At 43.2% G+C, this 24,702-nt stretch overlaps 1 protein-coding gene across 1 annotated transcript in view; it reads right to left on the bottom strand.

Annotated features, from left to right (window-relative positions):
- BTBD2 (BTB domain containing 2) overlaps window positions 1-24,702 on the bottom strand; it is a 101,095-nt gene that overhangs the window by 7,570 nt on the left and 68,823 nt on the right. The window contains exons 5-7 of the mRNA XM_077272254.1: window positions 19,814-20,011; window positions 7,049-7,241; window positions 5,115-5,202 (exon numbers count right to left, since the gene is read on the bottom strand). Of these exons, the coding sequence (XP_077128369.1) occupies window positions 5,115-5,202; window positions 7,049-7,241; window positions 19,814-20,011 (479 nt within the window). The remainder of the gene's footprint in view (window positions 1-5,114; window positions 5,203-7,048; window positions 7,242-19,813; window positions 20,012-24,702) is intronic.

Below are 24,702 nucleotides of genomic sequence, written 5' to 3'. Positions count from 1 at the left end.
GACACCTGAGAGTTCTGGCAGCATGCACACTGCATCAAATGGCTTCGGCTGAAACTAGGAGAGGGGAGACACCCGAGGGTTCAGGCAGCATACACACTGCATCAAGTGGCTTCAGCTGAAACTAGGAGATGGGAGACACCTGAGAGTTCAGGCAGCATGCACACTGCATCACGTAGCTTCAGCTGAAACTAGGAGATGGGAGATACCTGAGAGTTCAGGCAGCATACACACTGCATCAAGTGGCTTCAGCTGAAACTAGGAGATGGAGACACCCGAGGGTTCAGGCAGCATGCACACTGCATCAAGTGGCTTCAGCTGAAACTAGGAGATGGGAGATACCTGAGGGTTCAGGCAGCATACACACTGCATCAAGTAGCTTCAGCTGAAACTAGGAGATGGGAGATACCAGAGGGTTCAGGCAGCATACACACTGCATCACGCAGCTTCAGCTGAAACTAGGAGATGGGAGATACCTGAGTTCAGGCAGCATACACACTGCATCAAGTGGCTTCAGCTGAAACTAGGAGATGGAGACACCCGAGGGTTCAGGCAGCATGCACACTGCATCAAGTGGCTTCAGCTGAAACTAGGAGATGGGAGATACCTGAGGGTTCAGGCAGCATACACACTGCATCAAGTAGCTTCAGCTGAAACTAGGAGATGGGAGATACCTGAGGGTTCAGGCAGCATACACACTGCATCACGCAGCTTCAGCTGAAACTAGGAGATGGGAGACACCTGAGAGTTCAGGCAGCATGCACACTGCATCACGTAGCTTCAGCTGAAACTAGGAGATGGGAGATACCTGAGAGTTCAGGCAGCATACACACTGCATCAAGTGGCTTCAGCTGAAACTAGGAGAGAGGAGACACCTGAGGGTTCATGCAGCATACACACTGCATCAGGTTACTTCAGCTGAAACTAGGAGATGGGAGACACCTGAGAGTTCAGGCAGCATACACACTGCATCAAGTGGCTTCAGCTGAAACTAGGAGATGGGAGACACCTGAGGGTTCAGGCAGCATACACACTGCATCAAGTGGCTTCAGCTGAAACTAGGAGATGGGAGACACCTGAGAGTTCAAGCAGCATACACACTGCATCAGGTTACTTCAGCTGAAACTAGGAGATGGGAGACACCTGAGAGTTCAGGCAGCATGCACACTGCATCAAGTGGCTTCAGCTGAAACTAGGAGATGGGAGACACCTGAGAGTTCAGGCAGCATACACACTGCATCAAGTGGCTTCAGCTGAAACTAGGAGAGGGGAGACACCTGAGAGTTCAGGCAGCATGCACACTGCATCAAGTGGCTTCAGCTGAAACTAGTGCATACACACTGCATCAGGTTACTTCAGCTGAAACTAGGAGATGGGAGACACCTGAGAGTTCAGGCAGCATACACACTGCATCAAGTGGCTTCAGCTGAAACTAGGAGATGGGAGACACCTGAGCGTTCAGGCAGCATGCACACTGCATCAAGTGGCTTCGGCTGAAACTAGGAGAGGGGAGACACCCGAGGGTTCAGGCAGCATACACACTGCATCAAGTGGCTTCAGCTGAAACTAGGAGAGGGGAGACACCCGAGGGTTCAGGCAGCATACACACTGCATCAAGTGGCTTCAGCTGAAACTAGGAGAGGGGAGACACCCGAGGGTTCAGGCAGCATACACACTGCATCAAGTGGCTTCAGCTGAAACTAGGAGAGGGGAGACACCTGAGAGTTCAGGCAGCATACACACTGCATCAAGTGGCTTCAGCTGAAACTAGGAGAGGGGAGACACCCGAGGGTTCAGGCAGCATACACACTGCATCAAGTGGCTTCAGCTGAAACTAGGAGAGGGGAGACACCCGAGGGTTCAGGCAGCATACACACTGCATCAAGTGGCTTCAGCTGAAACTAGGAGAGGGGAGACACCCGAGGGTTCAGGCAGCATACACACTGCATCAAGTGGCTTCAGCTGAAACTAGGAGAGGGGAGACACCCGAGGGTTCAGGCAGCATACACACTGCATCAAGTGGCTTCAGCTGAAACTAGGAGAGGGGAGACACCCGAGGGTTCAGGCAGCATACACACTGCATCAAGTGGCTTCAGCTGAAAATAGGAGATGGGAGACACCTGAGGGTTCAGGCAGCATACACACTGCATCAAGTGGCTTCAGCTGAAACTAGGAGATGGGAGACACCTGAGAGTTCAGGCAGCATACACACTGCATCAAGTGGCTTCAGCTGAAACTAGGAGAGGGGAGACACCTGAGAGTTCTGGCAGCATACACACTGCATCAAGTGGCTTCAGCTGAAACTAGGAGAGGGGAGACACCTGAGAGTTCTGGCAGCATGCACACTGCATCAAGTGGCTTCGGCTGAAACTAGGAGAGGGGAGACACCCGAGGGTTCAGGCAGCATACACACTGCATCAAGTGGCTTCAGCTGAAACTAGGAGATGGGAGACACCTGAGAGTTCAGGCAGCATGCACACTGCATCACGTAGCTTCAGCTGAAACTAGGAGATGGGAGATACCTGAGAGTTCAGGCAGCATACACACTGCATCAAGTGGCTTCAGCTGAAACTAGGAGATGGAGACACCCGAGGGTTCAGGCAGCATGCACACTGCATCAAGTGGCTTCAGCTGAAACTAGGAGATGGGAGATACCTGAGGGTTCAGGCAGCATACACACTGCATCAAGTAGCTTCAGCTGAAACTAGGAGATGGGAGATACCTGAGGGTTCAGGCAGCATACACACTGCATCACGCAGCTTCAGCTGAAACTAGGAGATGGGAGATACCTGAGAGTTCAGGCAGCATACACACTGCATCAAGTGGCTTCAGCTGAAACTAGGAGATGGAGACACCCGAGGGTTCAGGCAGCATGCACACTGCATCAAGTGGCTTCAGCTGAAACTAGGAGATGGGAGATACCTGAGGGTTCAGGCAGCATACACACTGCATCAAGTAGCTTCAGCTGAAACTAGGAGATGGGAGATACCTGAGGGTTCAGGCAGCATACACACTGCATCACGCAGCTTCAGCTGAAACTAGGAGATGGGAGACACCTGAGAGTTCAGGCAGCATGCACACTGCATCACGTAGCTTCAGCTGAAACTAGGAGATGGGAGATACCTGAGAGTTCAGGCAGCATACACACTGCATCAAGTGGCTTCAGCTGAAACTAGGAGAGAGGAGACACCTGAGGGTTCAGGCAGCATACACACTGCATCAGGTTACTTCAGCTGAAACTAGGAGATGGGAGACACCTGAGAGTTCAGGCAGCATACACACTGCATCAAGTGGCTTCAGCTGAAACTAGGAGATGGGAGACACCTGAGGGTTCAGGCAGCATACACACTGCATCAAGTGGCTTCAGCTGAAACTAGGAGATGGGAGACACCTGAGAGTTCAAGCAGCATACACACTGCATCAGGTTACTTCAGCTGAAACTAGGAGATGGGAGACACCTGAGAGTTCAGGCAGCATGCACACTGCATCAAGTGGCTTCAGCTGAAACTAGGAGATGGGAGACACCTGAGAGTTCAGGCAGCATACACACTGCATCAAGTGGCTTCAGCTGAAACTAGGAGAGGGGAGACACCTGAGAGTTCAGGCAGCATGCACACTGCATCAAGTGGCTTCAGCTGAAACTAGTGCATACACACTGCATCAGGTTACTTCAGCTGAAACTAGGAGATTGGAGACACCTGAGAGTTCAGGCAGCATACACACTGCATCAAGTGGCTTCAGCTGAAACTAGGAGATGGGAGACACCTGAGCGTTCAGGCAGCATGCACACTGCATCAAGTGGCTTCGGCTGAAACTAGGAGAGGGGAGACACCCGAGGGTTCAGGCAGCATACACACTGCATCAAGTGGCTTCAGCTGAAACTAGGAGATGGGAGACACCTGAGAGTTCAGGCAGCATGCACACTGCATCACGTAGCTTCAGCTGAAACTAGGAGATGGGAGATACCTGAGAGTTCAGGCAGCATACACACTGCATCAAGTGGCTTCAGCTGAAACTAGGAGATGGAGACACCCGAGGGTTCAGGCAGCATGCACACTGCATCAAGTGGCTTCAGCTGAAACTAGGAGATGGGAGATACCTGAGGGTTCAGGCAGCATACACACTGCATCACGCAGCTTCAGCTGAAACTAGGAGATGGGAGACACCTGAGAGTTCAGGCAGCATGCACACTGCATCACATAGCTTCAGCTGAAACTAGGAGATGGGAGATACCTGAGAGTTCAGGCAGCATACACACTGCATCAAGTGACTTCAGCTGAAACTAGGAGATGGAGACACCCGAGGGTTCAGGCAGCATGCACACTGCATCAAGTGGCTTCAGCTGAAACTAGGAGATGAGAGATACCCGAGGGTTCTGGCAGCATACACACTGCATCAAGTGGCTTCAGCTGAAACTAGGAGATGGGAGATACCTGAGGGTTCAGGCAGCATACACACTGCATCAAGTAGCTTCAGCTGAAACTAGGAGATGGGAGACACCTGAGAGTTCAGGCAGCATGCACACTGCATCAAGTGGCTTCAGCTGAAACTAGGAGATGGGAGATACCTGAGGGTTCAGGCAGCATACACACTGCATCAAGTAGCTTCAGCTGAAACTAGGAGATGGGAGACACCTGAGAGTTCAGGCAGCATGCACACTGCATGAAGTGGCTTCAGCTGAAACTAGGAGATTGGAGACACCTGAGGGTTCTGGCAGCATACACACTGCATCAAGTAGCTTCAGCTGAAACTAGGAGATGGGAGACACCTGAGAGTTCAGGCAGCATGCACACTGCATCAAGTGGCTTCAGCTGAAACTAGGAGATGGGAGACACCTAAGGGTTCTGGCAGCATACACACTGCATCAAGTAGCTTCAGCTGAAACTAGGAGATGGGAGATACCTAAGGATTTGGCTAACAGCTAATTATATGACATTGATTGTATCGGGCAGCATACATTTGGCACAAATTGGTAGCATTTAGCCAGAAAATGACTGAAGAACAAGAGGCAAACTAGGTCAGGTTGTTTAGTTACCTTGGGACTGGATTTTTTTCTGGCTATATACCGTAATAACGCTATAGGTTACATTATGACACAATAAATACAATACTCATACCTGTATATTAACTTGATAGTCTGTTGGACCATGTATTGAACCATAAAGTGCAAAGCCCACAACAAATATTCGTCGATTAACTGAGAACCTGAAATGTTTACAATACAAAAAAATAAATAAAAAAAGTTCAGCAAAAAGTTGAGAAGTAACAGTAATAAAAATACAGGAAAGAAATATATCTTGCCTGATGAAGAGACGTATGTAGTCTCGAAAGCTTGCAATTTGTTACCATCTTTTCAGTTAGCCATTAAAAGGTATCAACCACTGAGGACTCTCAATTCTAAATATTTTAGTAATAAAAATGTAACTTATTCCATTTACATAAATCTGTCCGACATGCAACTACTACAGGTGGAAACCTCCTTCAATTCTCTTCTCCTTGCCTGGAACATTTAAGAAGGACACTGATGAACCACCACAATTCAGCATCTAGTGGAATCCATGTCATAGTGAGGTTTTGAATGCCAAAAGCGGTGCATCATGTGACCTAGATGAGTGGCGACTGGCCATTCACAATATGTCGCTATTTTCATATATAATGGTTTTTATTAAATATATAAAAATATTTTTCAACCAACAAGTAAATGGTAAAAAGTGTCATACATAGAAATGCCAAGGCAATTAATCGTAAATGAATAAAGTGACAAATGGCAAATAAAATGACTAAAGAGATCATCAAAATTAGAACCAAGGTAACAGTACTTAGAACATACATGTATAAACTGCTATTGGAAAGTGCAATGTGCAAACGGGTTAAATGAAAGCGGACAGTGCAGTCATAGGAACCAGCGGTGACTAACAGAATGCCTAACCGCAATGTAGGCAGGCACAGAGCAGAAGAAAGGAACTGAGGGGAAATAAAGGTAACTGAGGGGTGGCCGCGATTACTTTCATTTCACCCAAGTTTCTTTCTTCTGCTCCTGCCTACTGTCCATTCACATGTATTAGGGGAGCCAAGGTATGCAAAAAAATACATTACACACCATTACTCTATCTCCACCAGCCTGAGTTTTCGACACCTGATAGGAACAGATCTGATATTCTTGCTGCTTCTGCCAAATTCTGACCTTCCTATCAGCATAGTGCAATAGAAAGTGAATTCATCCAACCAGGCCTTGTTTTTCCACTCCTGACCCAAATTATGCGCTCGTTTCCCTTCTAAAGGGTGGCCTTCTGTTTCCCTTAGAGAGCAATGACCCTCAAACAGGTCATCCGCTGTTCTAGCCCATCTGAGCAAATGAGTTGTACTCCCGGACATGTTCATTGTTCATGGTTAATTCAGCTGCAATTGGCTTATTGTGCACTGCCTGTCAGAACCACTCATCGTCCTCTTAGGACTCCTTTGACAAGTTTTTACATACAAACATGGTCCTCTTTCACAGAAAGAAAATAAAACATTGCATATTTCGCTGCTGTTCGACAGACAACACATGCAGGGACTGCTTGTTTGTTAGGCAATCCCCTGCATGTGTTGTGGCTGTCGAACAGCCGTGAGACATGCAGCCGCAGGGACTCGAGCATATTATTCGAGCACGCCGAAGTTACTCGGTTAGCACATGAGCATTTCCAGAAAACACCTTATCCCAGCACGTTCGCTCATCACTAAAAATGGCCTGATCACTTGATTTTACGCTGTAAATACTGGGTGACATGTTTAATTTTCAGACATGGAAGCTCTAATGGGGAGATGGCAAGTTTTTTTTCTTTATATATATAAAAAGGGGCATTCTGTGAGCATCACTAATGAGCTCTCATAGTAGGAAAAAGAAAATGTATCTGACATGAACTACTTCCTCAGTTTAAAAGAGTGGCTGCACAACAAGTGTGATTGTGAGATTTTGTTTTTTTTCCAGGCTTACAGTCCAATCATGGAGAGATGCTATAGAACATGCAGCATTTATGGTTTCACCATACATAGATTACAAATACAGTACCTTATTCGATCGCTGGTACCACTGTAACCCCATCGACTTTCTACCTGCTGGAAACGGTTAATATTACATTCTTTCCCACGAAGACAACACCTTGGCCTGTCTATAAACTCTACTCGAGGTTTGGGGTTTACTGTAAAGTGCAGGAAAAGACTGACCACCTCCCGATCAGTGAGTATGCCTGACTGAGCTGGGCCTAGAGAAAACAAAATTAAGGGAGAGAAAGGTTACAGCTAAAACGCAAATTGTAGGAAGAAAAACAACAAAAAAACACTTCCCAAATTACCGTAAATGGGTTTTGCAGGATCAACAAATATAGGCCTAGAGGGCTGCAGCCATGTACATGTGTGACTGATAAGGATAGCGTGATTGCCTGCAGTGGTCATGTGTGTCGACATTGCTGCAGCACAGTGAACATTAGTGGGGTGCACCAGGTAGATATTTCTTTATGTAGCCTCATGAACATAGGAAACTAGAGTCTGGAGACAACTCACTCACTGCTGGTAGAGTGGTCTAGGCATCCTCTGCAAGGTGGCCACTGGGCAGGGAGGGGAAGGGGGCAAGCGGTGTCCACTACCCATTGCCTATAGTAGATCATGTGCTATCTGTCTCCAGGATTGTAATAGATGTGTTATGAAAAGTCATCCTGGCTATAATGAGAAAGAGCTCTCTAAAGAACAGGAAGTGGTTAACATGAACACTGCAAAGGAGCAGGATTATTTTTTAAATCTATACAAAAGAGATTAAGGTTTTGTACTGTGTTAGCCAGTTGAAAAATATTATATATTGCTCGCAGTAGGAGAAACAAAACATGATACCATTTCATGGCTAATAAAAAATGAGGTTACTAGCCTTGAAGACTAATTCGGTCTCTTCTGCAGGTATGGTATAACAAAGTATCTGAAGAAACACATGTGTGCACATGTATAGTGCGTAAATGTATGTATATGTAAAAGGAGCAGACACCATATAATAAATGGACACGGAATGAGGTTGGAGAGTAAATCCTTAATTGGATTAGTTTAGATGAGTAAAAGTTTTATTGTCCCTAAATTGATGGAAGATTAGTTGAAGCTTATCATCAAGTTTGAAAGTTTTCTCCTATCCACAGGATAGGAGTTAACTTCCCAATCGCTAGGGGTTCGGACCACTGGGTCCTCCACCTTCAGAGAACCAAGGCTCTGAAGAGTCCAATGTGAATGGAGCAGTTGTTGAACTAGAGATCAATGAGCCCTAAAGCAAAATTATACATGTGCCTCACCTCCAGCATGAAGATCAGCTGCAAGCCCGCCCCCGTTATGTGGCTAGATTCTATAAAGGGTATGTCTGCGTTCCCCCCACTTCCACCGTAAAGAAAGACATAAAATATATACTAGACATCTTTACAGAAAACGCAGCAATAAGAATTTTCTAAGTAATATTTCTAAAATAATAGAGTCATAGTTACCAGATAATAATCGCCATACCGTTATTGAACAAACTATTACACCAAAACAAAAATAGCAATAACACCACATACAAATGCAAATAAAATTCCAATAAAATGCCAACACACCATAAGTGTTCATAGTCTTGGAAATTATCCACCCTTATACAAGGGACAAACACCACCACACCATGACCAGACCACATATGATCAACACTGCAATTGAATACTACCAAACTTAACAAAAACCACAGTACTAACCGTAATAAGGATGACCACAGAGTTATACACAGGAGCTCTGCAGATATATTGTACATTTACAGTATATACTAATGATCACCAGAGACATTAAACACAGGGGCTCTGTAAATGGTTTATAGTGTAAAATTATGTAAATCCATTGAATTCTCCAATTAAAGTAATTTATTTTCACTTATCTTCATCTAGCACGGACTAGGACTTAATCTAGCTACGACTCATCTCTGCAGAATGTAACAAACATCTGTGGCTAATAATTTCTAGAGGATCTTTCCCATTTTTTTCCCCACTTATACATTGTGCCAGATGAAGAAAAGTTTCAAAGTACCACTCTGGTGCCCTGCACAGGAAAACTTCTTCCCTTTTCTTCCCTCCACAGTAACAATATCCCCAAAAATAAAAAACTGTAGTGATGTACCCATTTATGACCCACTCACAGTAGAAATGTCCTCCTCACCTATGGCCCCTACGCAGTGCTAATGCTTAAGAACTTCTATAACTTGCACTTTTGTGACCCTCTACAATAGTAAAATTAATCTTTCTGCCCCCATACACTAGAGATTTCTCACTTTGTAATTAAATACAGCAGTAGTGGCACAGTCCCCAGCGACACCCATACAGTAGCTATAGCGTCCACCTTTTATGCCTTGATACAGTTGGAAAAGCCAAAATTGTGGCACCATCATAAATTAATAATGTATGGGCCGACAAGGGAAGGCACATTGCTAAAGTATGGAGTACAACTGGGGACATTATTAATGTATGTATTGGGCCATAATGGAGGACATTATTTTTATATTGCAGCCAGAAAATGGGACATTAAAGGGAATCAGTCACCAGGTTAGGCAGATATGAGATGTGGCCACTGCCTTTTAGGGCTGATCTACAGCATTCTACAAGGCTGTATATCGGCCCCCAACCTGGAAGAACTGAAAATTAACTTCTTATACTCACTTGCGGCTCGGTCCGGTCCGAGGGGTGTCGCTCTTCTTGGTCCGGCTCCTCCCATCTTCTTGTGATGCAGTCATCCTTCTTGGTTCATGTGGATGACATGTCCCTGCATCATCCACACAGTCTCCCCGGCATCGCGCTTCTGCGCAGGCGTACTTATCTGCCCTGTTGAGGACAAAGCAAAGTACTGCAGTGTGTAGGCCCCAGGAAAGGTCAGAGAGGCCCAATGCCTGCGCACTGCAGGACTTTTCTCTGCCCTCAACAGGGCAGATAAGTAGGCCTGCACAGGAGCGCAATTCCAGGGAGCCCGTGTGGATGATGCAGGGATGCATTATTCACATGAAGCAAGCAGGAGGGCAGCATTGCAAGAAGTTGAGAGACGCCGGACCAAGAAGAGCGACACCCATCAGACCGGACCGCCCCGCAAGTATAATAAAAGTTATTTTTCTCCTCTTCCAGGTCAGGTTGGAGGCTTATATACAGCATTATAAGGTGCTGTATATCAGCCCAGAAAGGCAGTGGCCGTAACTCGTATCGGCCTAACCTGGGGACAAGTTCCCTTTAACTTTATGCTCCACAATAGGTTTTCAATTGAATGTTATTTGCAGCTGGATGTGTGTTCCCAGATACACACTGGCAGGTTGTCATCCACTCCAGGCCCAGTAGAACCATCTGTGATAGCTGCACCCCAGAAGATCTGAAACCTAAATCAGACATACAGGGGTTGGACAAAATAATGGAAACACCTAACGTTTTGGCATCATAATCTTCGAACATGTGATAAACATGCAAACCTTGACATATGGTAATGTTTTGTAGTTGATTATTTGTGTTATGTGATGTGTATGTAAATTAACTGTTTGTTTTGCATAATTGTAAGAACATTGATGAGAACCGGATACCAATGGCAGACGTCTCGGATTTTCAAAGAGGCCAAATTGTTGGTGCTCGTATGGCAGGCGCTAGTGTAACAGAAAGTGCCTGAATGCTTGCGTGTCAAGAGGTACTGTCTCCAAAGTAATGACTGCGTTTGAAAGAGAAGGAAAAACGTCCGCAGCAAAGCACAGGTCCGGCCAAAAGTCAAAGCTGACAGAGAGAAAGTCGGACTCTAAATCGAATTGTGAGAGAGGATCGCAAGACCACGGCTTCGAAAATCAATGTTGAGCTCAATGAACACCTACAGAACCCAGTTTCCAGGAAAACTGTTAGTCAGGAGCTGCACAAATCTGGATTCCACGGAAGAGCTGCAATTAGAAAACCGCTGCTCTCAATGACAAAGGTTTCCAAGCGTTTAGAGTGGTGTAGAAACCTCCAGAATTGGTCCCTCGAGCAGTGGAAACATGTGATATTCTCAGACGAATCATCGTTTACCCCATTTCCGATCTCCGGCTGACTGTACGTTTGGAGACAGCCGAAAGAAGCATTCCATCCAGACTGCCTTCTCCCAACCGTAAAACATAGCGGAGGTTCTGTGATGATCTGGGGTGCTATTTTGTGGAGATCCGCCGGGCCAATGCTATCCCTACATGGAAGAATTAACAGCAGAGATTATTTAGGCATTTTGGGCGACCAAGTGCATCCAATGATTCAAGCACTGTTCCCGGAGGGGAACGCCATCTTTCAAGATGGTAATGCACCAATTCATACAGCTAGAATCGTTAAAGCATGGCACGAGGAACATTCTAATGAAGGTTAGCATCTCATCTGGCCCCCACAATCCCCAGACCTCAACATTATTGAGCATTTATGGTCAATTTTAGAGATTCAAGTTAGACGTCGATTTCCGCCGTCATCGTCGCTCAAAGAACTGGAGGGTGTTTTAACTGCAGAATGGGCTAAAATTCCTTTGGAAACAATTCATACCTTGTATGAATCCATACCTCGGAGAATTGAGGCTGTAATCGCCGCAAAAGGTGGACCTACTCCATATTAAACTAACTTTTGTTGATGTTTCCAGGTGTTTCCATTATTTTGTCCAACTGGCCTAAATCTATCAAAGGATTTAAGTGCATCAGTGACTGTAAGGAAATATTATTCATAGACCCTTCTGTATCTAAGATTTGAAAGTGCCTTTTAATATCACAACTTTCATTTGGTTCATGGAATGAAAGGTAGATACCGGTACATTTTTTGTCTGTAGTTGTAAGAAGATAAAACCTCATATCCCTGCTTTAAGTTTCTGTTTTGAGTCCTCAACATGAAGACCTGCAGAAGGACATTTAGTGCGCAGTGTTAGGTACCACATTGGACGTATAACATGTTAATGTCCCGGAATCTTAGATCCCAAAAAACAGTAGGTGTAGAAGATTTAAGGAATAATCACATTTTCTACATTTAATGTGTGGTGTATATGATTCTGTGCACTCATTTTCCTATTACTATTCTCCTATTGGGAAAAAATGACAAACATAAGAGTAATTTTTTTAAAATTTCATTTGCAAAGTCAGAAATCTTTGTAATGTACCTCAGAACCTTATCTTGCTTCTCCAAAAACTGAAGGCTGAAAAAAAGGTTTCATCTGTCTTGAGGGGTGAGAAGAGAAGAAAAGTTCACACAAGAATAGGGATATTTGGTACACCTGTAGTTATGAACAATGCAGTTGAAACAGCCCTTTCAGGCTTCAGTTTGGGAGAAAAATAAGCAAGATAAGGTAATGGCGTACATTACAAAAATGTATTCATTTGCAAAGACTGATCAATAATTAAGAAATAAAAAAGTTACTCTTTAAAACCCATCAAATCTCTTCTGGAACTTGCAATGTCTGCTTCTGGCACCAGGCTCCATTTTCATCCTGTGGGCAGTTCTGGTGATGGAGTTAAGATCGAGAACAGAAGTTCTGCTTGGTACAGGCTCTGCCTAGCCACGGAGGCTGGAATCTGAAGTGCAGTCTAGTCTACGGCATTATGGGTGTGCACTTGGCCAACTGAACAGCACCACACCCTACAAATACTCCTAGCCTAGTGATGGGCGCTACCAGATAAAGTCTCTGTGCCATCTCCACTCATGCTGGATTGTTTTATTCTTGTTGTCTGACTGCAGCCATTTCTTGGCCATTCTTTTGCCTAGCAAATTTGTGCCTTGACAGTCTTCCAGGTTCAGACCCGGCTATCTCACTACTTTTGGGAGCCTGCCACATCGGCCAGCAGCTGACTTCGGGACCACACCCAAGGGGTTCTTGTCCATATCCCTGTACAAGGTTAAAGGGTGAAGGCCGGGGTAACCCCTGGGATCTGGTGTTAATCCAGTCCATATATCCATTTTAGAGCTGCCAGGCGAGGAATGACAGACCAACATAACGTTAAAAAAAACCAAAAAACAAGGATGAGGCCTCATCGGCACACAATAACAGACCAAAAGATCTATTTCCCTGTGGCCAAACATTTGGTTACAGGACACAACATGAACCATATGAAAGGTATTGTATTAAAAAAAAAAAAAAAAAAAAAAATCAAATCACCTAGCCATGTCTCAGCATGGTTAAAGGGAACCTGTCACCTGTTTTGGCCCCTATAAGATGCGGCCAACGCCTTTCAGGCGGTCCAACCTGCAAGTGAAGAAAAATACGTTATATTATACTCACCTGGGGGACGGTCCTGTGTGGCCCAGTCCGATGGGTGTCCCAGGTCCGGGGCCTCCCATATTCTAGTGACACCGCCCTCCTGCGCAGGCGTACTTCTCTGCCCTGTTGAGGGCAGAGCAAAGTACTGCAGTGCGCAGGCACTGGGCCTCTCTGACCTTCCCCAGCACCTGCGCACTGCAGTACTTTACTCTGCCCTCAACAGGGCAGAGAAGTACGCCTGCGCAGGAGCACAATGCCGGGGAGCAATGAAGAAGCAGGAGGGCGGCGTTGCAAGAAGATGGGAGGCGCCAGACCAGGACCTGCGACACCCATTGGACCGCCCTCTCCCTGGGTGAGTATAATATAACTTATTTTTCTTCACTTGCAGGTCGGATCGGGGGCTTATCTACAGCATTATAGAATGCTGTAGATAAGCCCTGAAAGGCAGTGGCCGTATCTTATAGCGGCAAAATCTGCTGACAGGTTCCCTTTAACATGTGAAGATCTATATTATGGAAACTCAGCCAAGCAACTTACCATATTCACCCACAGTGTATGGCTGTTCAGATAGAAGGTATTGTGGAATACTTATTACATAAAAACATTTTATATGAAAAGTGGAGCATTGAGTGGAGTGGGTCTTTATGGCCATATGAAAGTTATGGTATATTAAAAAGGAAATTTCAAATCACAAAGACAAAAAGGGTCTTGGAATACAGAGCCATGAATGTCTGACATGCTTTATACAGCACTAAATTTCGCACAAGGAAATTGTTCAAAACTAAATCTGAAACATCCGATTTTTTAAATAAAGAGGGAGTCTGGTCTCTAATATGATTTAGGGACAAAAAAATAAATAAAATCTTTCACACTGGATATCTATTCAAATTAAGAATTTACTCTCCAAATTAATTCTGTGATTCTTAAATGTCCATTTATTCTGCAATGTCTCTGCGCTTTTTGTCTATACAACCTTACTTCCAAAAATGTTGGTGCGCTGTGTAAAAAGTATAGAAAACGAGAAATTTTTTTAGATCTCTTATAACCATATTTTTTTCACAACAGAACAGAGCACATCAAAAGATGAAAAGGTAGATATTTTTCCATTTCATTTGAGAGAGTTAACTCAGAGATTGATGGCAGTAAGGCTAGGTTCAGATTGCGTTCGTGCAATCCGTTTAGCGCGAGCGCTAGCGGATTGCGCTAACGCAATGTCTTTTTCGGGGCCGCGTTCAGGGGTCGCGTTAACGTCCCCGCTCTCGCAGATCCCCGATCTGCGAGAGCGGGGAACGGACCTCTGGCGCGCCGCGGACGCTGCAAGCAGCGTCCGAGGCGCGCTACAAAAGACCGGCACATCGCTAGCGCGTGCCGAAAATGACACGCGCTAGCAATGCGCTCTAACATTGCCGGCAATGGGAGCGCTAACGGACGCGGTGCACGGCGTTAATTTCGCCGTGCAACGCTGTCCGTTAGCGCTATCCCATTAACGCAATGGGAACCTAGCCTAACAAATATCTTAAAAAGTTGGGACAGGACAATGTCTACCATTGGGTATCATCACCCCTTTTACTACAGTCTGTAATTACTAGAGAGAAATGTTGTCCCATTCTCGTCTGATGTAGATTTCTGGCTGATCAACAGTACTAGGTCTCTTTGCTGGGTTTTAATTTTCATAACACGACAAATGTTTTCTATTAGTGAGAGGGTCCGGACTGCACAAGGCCAGTTCATCACTTGACGTCTCCTGTGAAATCATGCTGTTGTGATAGACCCAGTATGTGGTTTATCATTGTATTGTCGAAATATGTAAGGCCTTCCATGAAATACATTGGATGGGAGAATATGTTGTTCTACATCCCCTATATAATGCTCTGCATCGATAGTGCCTTTCATGTGGGTAAGCTGCCCCTGTCAGGCACTACACTGTGTTCCAAATTATTATACACAAAGAGTTTAGGAGTGATAAGGTTAGAATTTTTTTGTTTGTCATTTAAACTCATTGTCATTGATGGTGATGTGTGTCAGGGCTCTTTATATCACTGAAAGCAATTGCAGATACCTGTGCACATTAGTTTGGCAGGTGTGTCCAAATCAAGGCAAGACCACTTAAGAAGGCTGTTCCACATTATTAAGCAGCCTACATTTTTTGCCAAAATGGGAAAGAAAAAGGATGTGTCGGCTGCTGAGAAGCAACAAATAGTGGAGTATTTAGGTCAAGGCATGACTACAATCAACATTGCCAAGACACTTCATCGTGATCATCGCACAATCAAGAAGTATGTAGCTGATTCCCAGCACACACGTGTGCGTGCTGATAAGGAAAAATTGAGGACTCTTTCCAACAGGCAATTGCGTAAGGTTAAAAGAGCAGCTGCAAAAATGCCTTGTCATAGCAGCAGACAAGTTTTTGAAGCTGCTGGTGCCTCCAACGTCCCCAGAACAACAAGATGCAGGGTCCTTCAGAGGTTTACAGCTGTGCGTAAGCCATCCTGTCGACCGCCTCTATGCACTGCACACAAGCAGAAATGGCTCCAGTGGGCCAAACGATACATGAAGACTGACTTCTAAACTGTTTTGTTCACCGATGAGTGCCGTGCAATGTTCGATGGTCCAGATGGATGGAGTGGAGGATGGCTGGTTGATGGACACCCCACGAAAACACGGCTAAGGCGCCAACAAGGAGGAGGTGGAGTAATGTTTTGGGCTGGAATCATGGGGAGACTGATTGTCGGCCCCTTTATGATCCCTGAGGGGGTAAAGATGAACTCCATAATCTATGTGGAGTTTCTAAAACAACACTTCCTGCCATGGTTCAAGAGGAAGAACCGTGCTTTCCGCAGCAAGATCATTTTCATGCATGATAATGCACCGTCTCATGCTGCAAAACACACATCTGCATCTCTGGCTGCTATGGGCATAAAAGAGGACAAACTTATGGTGTGGCCACCATCTTCCCCTGACCTCAACCCCATTGAGAACCTCTGGAGCATCATCAAAAGGAGTGTCTATGATGGCGGGAGGCAGTTCACATCTAAGCAACAGCTCTGGGAGGGTATTCTGTCCACATGCAAAACAATTGAAGCAGAAACCATCCAAAAACTGACAAATTCAATGGACGAGAGAGTTCAGAAGCTTCTTTCCAACAAGGGGTCCTATGTGCAAATGTAACATCACCTAGAATAAAGTTTTCACTTGAAAACGGTTTGATTTCATTTTGTAATCAGCTGATAATGCTTATAACTTCACAATCGACCATTTTTTTGTTCAAAATAAAATAAAAAAGGTTGAAAACTCTGCTGTGCATAATAATTTGGAACATGCATTTTGAGTGTTTATTATTATTTTTTTTTTTTAAAGATATTGTTTTCATAGGCAGTTTGTTCCAAAACATTGCAATTATACTAGGATAGTAGATGACTGGAAAACAACAATGACTGCAATTCAGATAGGTAATTTAGAGAAAATATGAGGAAATATTATTTGCATAATAATTTGGAACACAGTGTAGTGCAAACCCATACCAGAGAGTTAGACTGAGCTTTGCGTTGATAAGCTGGATGGTCCTACTCTGGAGTCTGCAGGTCTCGGTGTCTGGTTTCCACAAAGAAGCTCACATTTTGATTTATCTGACCACAAAACAGTTTTTCATTTAGTCTCAATTTTAAACAAGCTTTGGCCCAGAGAAGACTGCAGTGTTTCTAGAGTTTGTTGATACATGGCTTTTTCTTTGAAAGATAAAGCTTTAATTTGCATTTATGGATTACACGGCAAACTGATCAGAAAATGATTTCTAGAAGTATTCCTGAGCGCATACATGATATGCATGACCAAATCATGCTAGTTAGTCTGTCGCCCAAAAGACAATTGATCACAAGCATCCAATATTAACTGACAGCCTTGTCCCTATTTTTCCAGAATCTCTGAAAATTTTGATGACCATGTATTGAAGATGGTGGGATACTTAAAGTCTTTGCAATTTAACATGGAGGAACATTTTTTCTGAAATTGGTTCACAATTTTCAAGTGCAGCTGTTCACAGATTGGTGAAAGTCTGACCATCTCTGCTTTTGAGAGACTCTGCCTCTCTAACATGTCCTTTTTATACACAGTCATTTGACTTAGTTGAAAATTGACCCAAAAGCTGTGTTTTTTTTTTATTTGTACCACATACTCTTCCAACCTTAAATTAAGCCTATCACAACTTTAAGATGTGTTAATGTAATTTCTAAATTTGTTAATTGGTTTATATGAAACAGAAAAATTGTTTGACTTTCAACTTCTGAGGTGTTCTATATTCTGTTGTGAACATATGGCTATAGAAGATTTCCAAATCATTGCATTCTTATTTTCTTTACATTTTACACGGAAACACAACTTTTTTTGGAAATGGAATTGAAGATTTATTTCTTCACATACATTGTTATACATAAAATGCTGATGAAGACACCCGAATAGTCTTAAAAGCTTGCTTTGCGTCATTATAATTTATTTTATTTTTGTTAGCCATTAAACATTATAACTTCTTACTCAAAGCAGTCAATGAAGATGAAACGCCGCTTATCAGACAGATAAAAAGTCATTACATATCTGGCCAATTTGAGGTGACAGAGTCCCTTTAAGGGTATGTGCACACGTCCGGATTTCTTGCAGAAATTTCCTGAAGAAAACCGGAAATTTTCTGCAAGAAATCCGCTTTTTTTTTTGCGTTTTTTTCCCTTTTTTTTAGCATTCTGCAAGCGTAATTAGCTTGCAGAATGCTAAAGTTTTCCATGACAGGTTGGTCACACTTGTCATACATAGCGTTTGACAAGTGTGACCAACTTTTTACTATAGATGCAGCCTATGAAGCATCAATAGTAAAAGATAGAATGTTTAAAAATAATAATAAAAAAAGAAAAAAAAAAAGGTTATACTCACCTGCAGGCGTCCGTTCCTATAGATGCTGTGTGTGTTCAGGACCTTCGATTACGTCGCGGCTTGTGATTGGTCGCTGAGCGGTCACGCGACCAATCACAAGCCCGTGACGTCATCGCAGGTCCTGAACACAGACCAGCTAAAGGAACGGAAGCGGCAGCATGCACCGGGCCATCAGAGGGTGAGTATATGACTATTTTTTATTTTAATTCTTTTATTTTTTACCAATTATATGGTGCCCAGTCCGTGGAGGAGAGTCTCCTCTCCTCCACCCTGGGTACAACCGCACATAATCTGCTTACTTCCCACATGGTGTGCACAGCCCCGTGCGGGAAGTAAGCAGATCAATGCACTCCTAGGTGTGCGGAATCCCCGCAATTCCGCAATTTTAATGAACATGTTGCTTTTTTTTTCCGCGATGCGATTTTTTCGCGGAAAAAAATGCAACATTTGCACAAAAAATGCGGAATACCCTGTAAATAATAGGAGGTATATGTTAGCGTTTTTTTCGCGTTTTTATCACGTTTGTATAGCGAAAAAACGCGAAAAAAACGCGAAAAATCCTGAACGTGTGCACATGGCCTTAGTCTGCCGTTTTGAAAGACAGTGTTAATGAAGGGGTGTGTAGGTATAAGATGGGCATGCCACTTAACGAGTTTGGTGCACCTTATTACTGGTGTACGCCTCTGTGCGCTTCACCAGAGAGGTTACTTCAGTCAAAGACTGGAGTAATGTTTCTGGCGAAATGTACTGACGTCACTTTTGATACATTTTCCAGGTGGGCATTGTAATGCCCTGTCCCAGTTGCTCCCCAGCTCTGCCCAATTTGGCGGAACTGGTCAAAAGTGACGCATGAACACCAAAAGTCGACATTTTCTTGCTCAACTTTGTGCTGTGCAAACATTTTGCAGCGTTTTGTGCAGAAATATCTTGATGAATCAGAAAATCCCGTCTGCAGTTTAAAAAATACAAACAAAAAAACAAGCAAAACAAACAAAGCAAAACTGCTTTTCTCACCCTCATTGGGCACCGTGCCAAGTCTCCAACGCAGCTCTCAATGTGTTATTGTTTGCAATCCTGATGTTATGGCAAAAGTGCTGCAGCCAATCAGTAAAGCTCAGCAACTCTGAGCGGCTCGTGCTGTCTACTCTAAGGCCGGTTTCACACTTGCGTTTGGGGTAGAGTGCGTAGGGCTGCGTACTTCCTCCCTTAAGCTCCGCCTACTTCCAAACTTCTTCCCTTAAGCCCCGCCTACTTCCGCATGCGTCCTGCGTACCTATCTAACATTGGGTATGCAGGGACATGCGTTTTATGCGGATGCGTCCGCATACATCGCTTTGAATTGCCCACTAACCACACGGGAACGCAACACTACCCAAAGGAAATTGTGAAACCAGCCTAACAGAGGCACGGAGCTCAGTTATTGGGGATATGCGTTATAGCGGTGATGTCATCACTGCAGCCAGTTCGCAGGGACCGTGGCAGCTGTAGAGAGCTGGTGCTGGACCTAGGCTAGGACAAGCTGCATTTATTTTATTTGTATAAAAGGTTTTTGGGGACATCATTTGTGAAAGTGAGATAAAACAAGCCACCACCCCCATCTATATACAGCAGCAATAGTGTAAATAAATTACAATAAAATATGTTTACTTTAGGATACCTGCTGCAAATTCTTCAATAGTCATAAGTGGAAAACGGATAAGTGATAATGCTTTGCCAAGCGCTTTCCGTTTGTTTTCTGAGGTTATTGGTTGCTGCTGCCTCTGGCACTCTGCCTCAGACCAGCGTACAACTGCATTAAAGAGTCTGATCTCACGAATCCCTAATGTATCCCGTTCTAAGACTGCAACAAGGGTATCTGGAAAAAAGCAGAAACATGCAATGTGAATACAGTAGCCTATTTGTGTTGTCCATCCCAGAGGCAAGATATTTTACTATTCTATACTAACTATTCAGTCACCTTTGCATTTTATAAGTTTGTTTTTATTTAAGTTTTCATTCAAGTTTGCAATTAAAACAGGAAGAAATTGAATGTAGAAGAAAAAGTGCATTCAAGACATACAACAATGATTACAGGAGCATGGCGGTATAGACATGAATTAGGTTTACAGAGTATTGCTCATAATAAAAACTTATTGCTACATCAATAACCCAAAATTAGGAACCAGGGAAAAAAGCCATGTAAAAATATAAAGGTGCAGTTACAGTGTGTGATGCCCATTGCGAAACGACCGCCATCGTTTGCCAGTCGGCAGTCATTTAGTAGCCCGTTTAGACAGGCAGATGGGCGCTTCAGATGCCATCTGTAATAGATCAGTCAGTGCACATAAGCGGCCACAGTTCTCGTCAGCACAAGTCCAGTTTACATACTGCCAAAAGTGATGATCTTTTGGGCAAATTAAAACATTTCACTCAACGAGCAAGCGTTCTGCCCGTTTGTCGGGTAACCAGCATCCTATTTAGACTTAGGATTATGGTGAAACGAGAGTTCCTAGGGATATTCTTTGACAATATTCGTGCTGTGTAAATGCACCTGACAGGAAAGAAGAGTAAAAGGAAGTGGGAAGAAAAGGAGGAGCATGAAGGGAAGGAGGTAATGAATGGTTGAATGATGAAGGAAGCAAGAGGAGCACAGTGTGCAAGTACTCCAAGCAATGATACCTGCCTTTTAATTATAACATTATTAAAAACCAGCCAGTGAGGAAATGACGGGCCTTGTTTTAAAGTCGGTCCAGGGCAACCAGAGACATTCCGCTTGATAAGCCTAATCTCTATCATCAGCAGTGAGAGCTTCCAATTTGTGGAGACGATCATTTTAAAAAATTAATTTCACTAATTCTGCAGGTTTGGCCGACTTACAATGGCGTGGAATAATTATTCTAGTGGCAGCAGGAAAATGTCTCATAACGCTCTTTGATTTAGTTGAGCCTTGGATGAGAGCCAGAAGCAAGATCTGGGGCTGGAGGGGTGTGTGCTCACAAAGCTGTAGTATAGCTCAAGGATCTCATTCACCACGAGCTAGTATAACTCAAAGATATGCCAGGATGGCCTCAACAGCACAGTCTCACCAAATATAAAGCATAGTAAAAACTTTTCATTGTTTAACCCTAGAACGCATATTGGGGGCCTTTTAGGCCCCCATGCTTACATTTTTGCTATTATCTGCAAAATTACTTTAGTTAGAATTTTGAAACTCCAGGTATTCCTCAAGCATGTCGTTGTTGATAATATCCAGTTGTTAATATAATTTTTTTCATAGGCATTATGGTGTAACAATGCTTATTTGGTGAAAACTACATCTGTACGAATTGGGGGCCTTTTAGGCCCCCGCTATTTTTATCATGTTCTCAGTAGTGTTTGTGTCTCAAGTTACTTTATTTGTACTCAGTAACGCTGGTGGAGGGGCCAGGGTGTGGGAAGTCCCAGTTACTTTACCCCTAAAGATGTATTCTGTCCTTATTTTTCTGACAATTTTGCAGAAGAGATCCTATTATGTTCAAACCTAGAAGGAAGACGTATTGCTTCTGCAAAAAATAAGTCCTGGAAAAATATCTCAAAAGAGGAACTTTATGCATATATTGGACTTTTGCTGCTGGCAGGGAGTCAAAAATCGTATGATGTCCCAATACGAGAATTATTTCTGGACCCACTTTCTGATCCACACTATAAGGCGACAATGTCAGTGGGCAGATATGAGGAAATTAGGAGAATCATTCGCTTTGATGATAAGCGAACTCGTGCAGCGAGGATTGAAACAGACAAATTAGCCCCTATCAGTTATATCTGGAACATATTTATCAAAAATTGCACAAAACTTTACAATCCTAGTACTAATGTTACTGTAGATGAGCAACTTGTACCGTTCAGAGGACGCTGCAAGTTCATACAATACATGCCCAGCAAGCCAGCCAAGTACGGAATAAAAATCTTCTGGATGTGTGATTCTGCAAATTATTATGGCATAAATGCCGTAATCAACTGTGGCAAAGAGGTTGGTGCACCAGTACAGAAGGATCTGGGGTCTGAAATAGTCAAAACTCTTGCTGTTCCAATATACAATTCAGGTAGAAACTTTACCATGGACAATTATTTCACCAATGTTGAACTAGGCAATTTTCTGCTTGCAAAAGCTATTACACTTGTTGGTACTATAAAGCAAAACAGACGAGAAATTCCAGAAGCACTGAAACACAATCGTCAGTGAGCACTTTATGAGAGTGTCTTTGGATTCAATAACAAAGCGACTTTGGTATCTTACAAGGCGAAGAAGGAGAAATCTGTAATTTTACTCAGTACCATGCATCACAATTGCAGTGTTGACAGCAATGACAAAAAATTGAAACCAGAAATCATCCTGCATTACAATAAAACAAAAGGAGGTGTAGACAAAATGGATGAGATGGTGGGAGAATATTCGTGTAAGAGGCAAACAAAACGATGGCCTGTAGTACTATTTTCAAATATGCTTGATGTAGCAGCCCTAAATTCATTCATTATTTATACAGAAACTCATCCGGAATTTCATGCACAGAGGAAGGACAGGAGACGCATATTCTTGAAGGACCTTTGTCATGAACTTGTAATGCCTCACATGATAGAGCGAAGCGACTTGAAAGGCTTGCCAAAGCAAACTAAAGAAGCAATGAAACGGTGTGGCGTACAGTTTCAGATTATTCCAGAGCCAGGAGAAAGAAAACGAAAGTGTCGTTTTATGTGTCCAAGAAACAGAGAGGAAAACTGAGCGATATTGTTCCACTTGTAAGGAAACTGTTTGCAAAGAACACTCTTCTGAAAAAATAACATGTCAGAATTGTTTGGAAGACTAATATAATAGAAAAGAAAGTTAGAATAAAAATGTAGCTGCAGCTAGTTTGCTATAGATTTCTATGCATTTTTGTGTGTTTTCATGTCTTTGTGTGAAATTTGGGAAAAAAAAGATTTTTTTTGTGTTTTCTGTGAAAAATTATAATTTCCACTATTCATATTTTATTGAGCAATTTTGAAATAAAACTTGTGAAAGTTACTCAAGTGTGTTTTTCTACATTATGTGCATGGGGGCCTAAAAGGCCCCAATACGTTAATATGTATATTTTTAACGTCATGCGTTCTAGGGTTAAGTGCAAGGTCTTGAGGAGGACAGAGGGCAATTCTTAAGCATCCAGTCAGAATCTTGTCATTTCTCCTGGCATTTTGGAAGTCTGAATGAAAATTTTCCGCCAATCCACAAATGACACCAAGACATCAACAAAACGCGTGGAGAAAATCTCATAATATCTCACAATATAATAAAAGCAGAGTGCGCACATACAAGGGGTAAAAGGATGACTGAAGAAGAACAAATTTAAGATCCATAAGAGAAAACAGAATAGCTCTTGCAGAGGGCTTTACTGAAGAAATTTTTTTTTTTTTTTTTTTTAAACTATGCATTAGTCAAGAGACATTTTTAAATCGGCAGGCCCAACAGACAATCAAACAAAGGCAATAAGAGATATGAAGACACAATCTGGCAATGTATATTGGCCTACTGCCCGCAGAAAAGGAGGTTAATAAAAAAAGAAGGGCCATAATTCCAGGTCTCAAGTTTAACTCGTTCCAAAGACCAAAGTGTTGTTGGATTAGGAAAGGAAGGGAACGGCTGGTGGTCAATCAATGAACATCACCCAGAAACTGATTTCAGTAAAATAAAGACCCATTGTTTGGTGTATTTTGGAACCAGTATAGCATCTTAAAAAGGGAGGCCTGCACAACCTTTGGATTTAGGGTGGGTTAGCAAAGAATTGCTGAAGCATTAAAGGAAACCTGCAACTCGATTCATGTTGATCCCCAAACTAATTGGAGATTGGAGACTTTTAAAAAAGGTGTTAGGGAGATGGATTGGTATAGTTTAGAATGAATACAGAAAGCAGGGTAGAATATCAGTTTTCACAGAATTTAAAAAAAAAACAAAAAAAAAAACACATGAACCAGGATAAATAGGATTTGAAGTCTTGAATAGTGTATTGAAGCAGGGAGGTAAAAGTTAGTTAATAAAAGCTAGGCAAGTCAGAGCGAATCTGTATTCCCAGGTATTTGACTAAATTGGATTGCCATTTAAAAGAGACTTCTCCAATATGCTGGCAGTATTAGAAGCTATAGCAACATTGCGTGCCTCCGTTTTGTTATAGTTTACTTTAAAATTGCTTACACTGCTAAACATTTCAAAACTCGCTGATCAGGAGTGGGAGGGAAGTTACCAGTTTGGTAGTGTACAGTAATAAGTCCGAATAAATTGGCTAAATTATGATGGTTCTGGACTAAAGTGCCTGAACAGGACAGAGGGAAGTAACCAGCTAGGTAAAGTACAGTAATAGTTTACATAAATGGCTAATTTATGATCGTTCCATCCCACGGAGACTGCAGATATGTTCTGGGCTTGGCAGATCACAATTGCCAAGTATTCCATAGGGATCATGGATAGAATAAGGGCCAGGAGGAACACTATTATTATTAATTATTATAGCGCCATTTATTCCATGGCGCTTTACATGTGAGGAGGGGTATACATAATAA

Source organism: Ranitomeya variabilis, chromosome 1, assembly GCF_051348905.1.
Source record: "Ranitomeya variabilis isolate aRanVar5 chromosome 1, aRanVar5.hap1, whole genome shotgun sequence".
NCBI lineage: Eukaryota > Metazoa > Chordata > Amphibia > Anura > Dendrobatidae > Ranitomeya > Ranitomeya variabilis.
The sequence above is the reverse complement of the archived record's forward strand: the minus strand, read 5'-3'. Positions and strand labels throughout refer to the sequence as shown.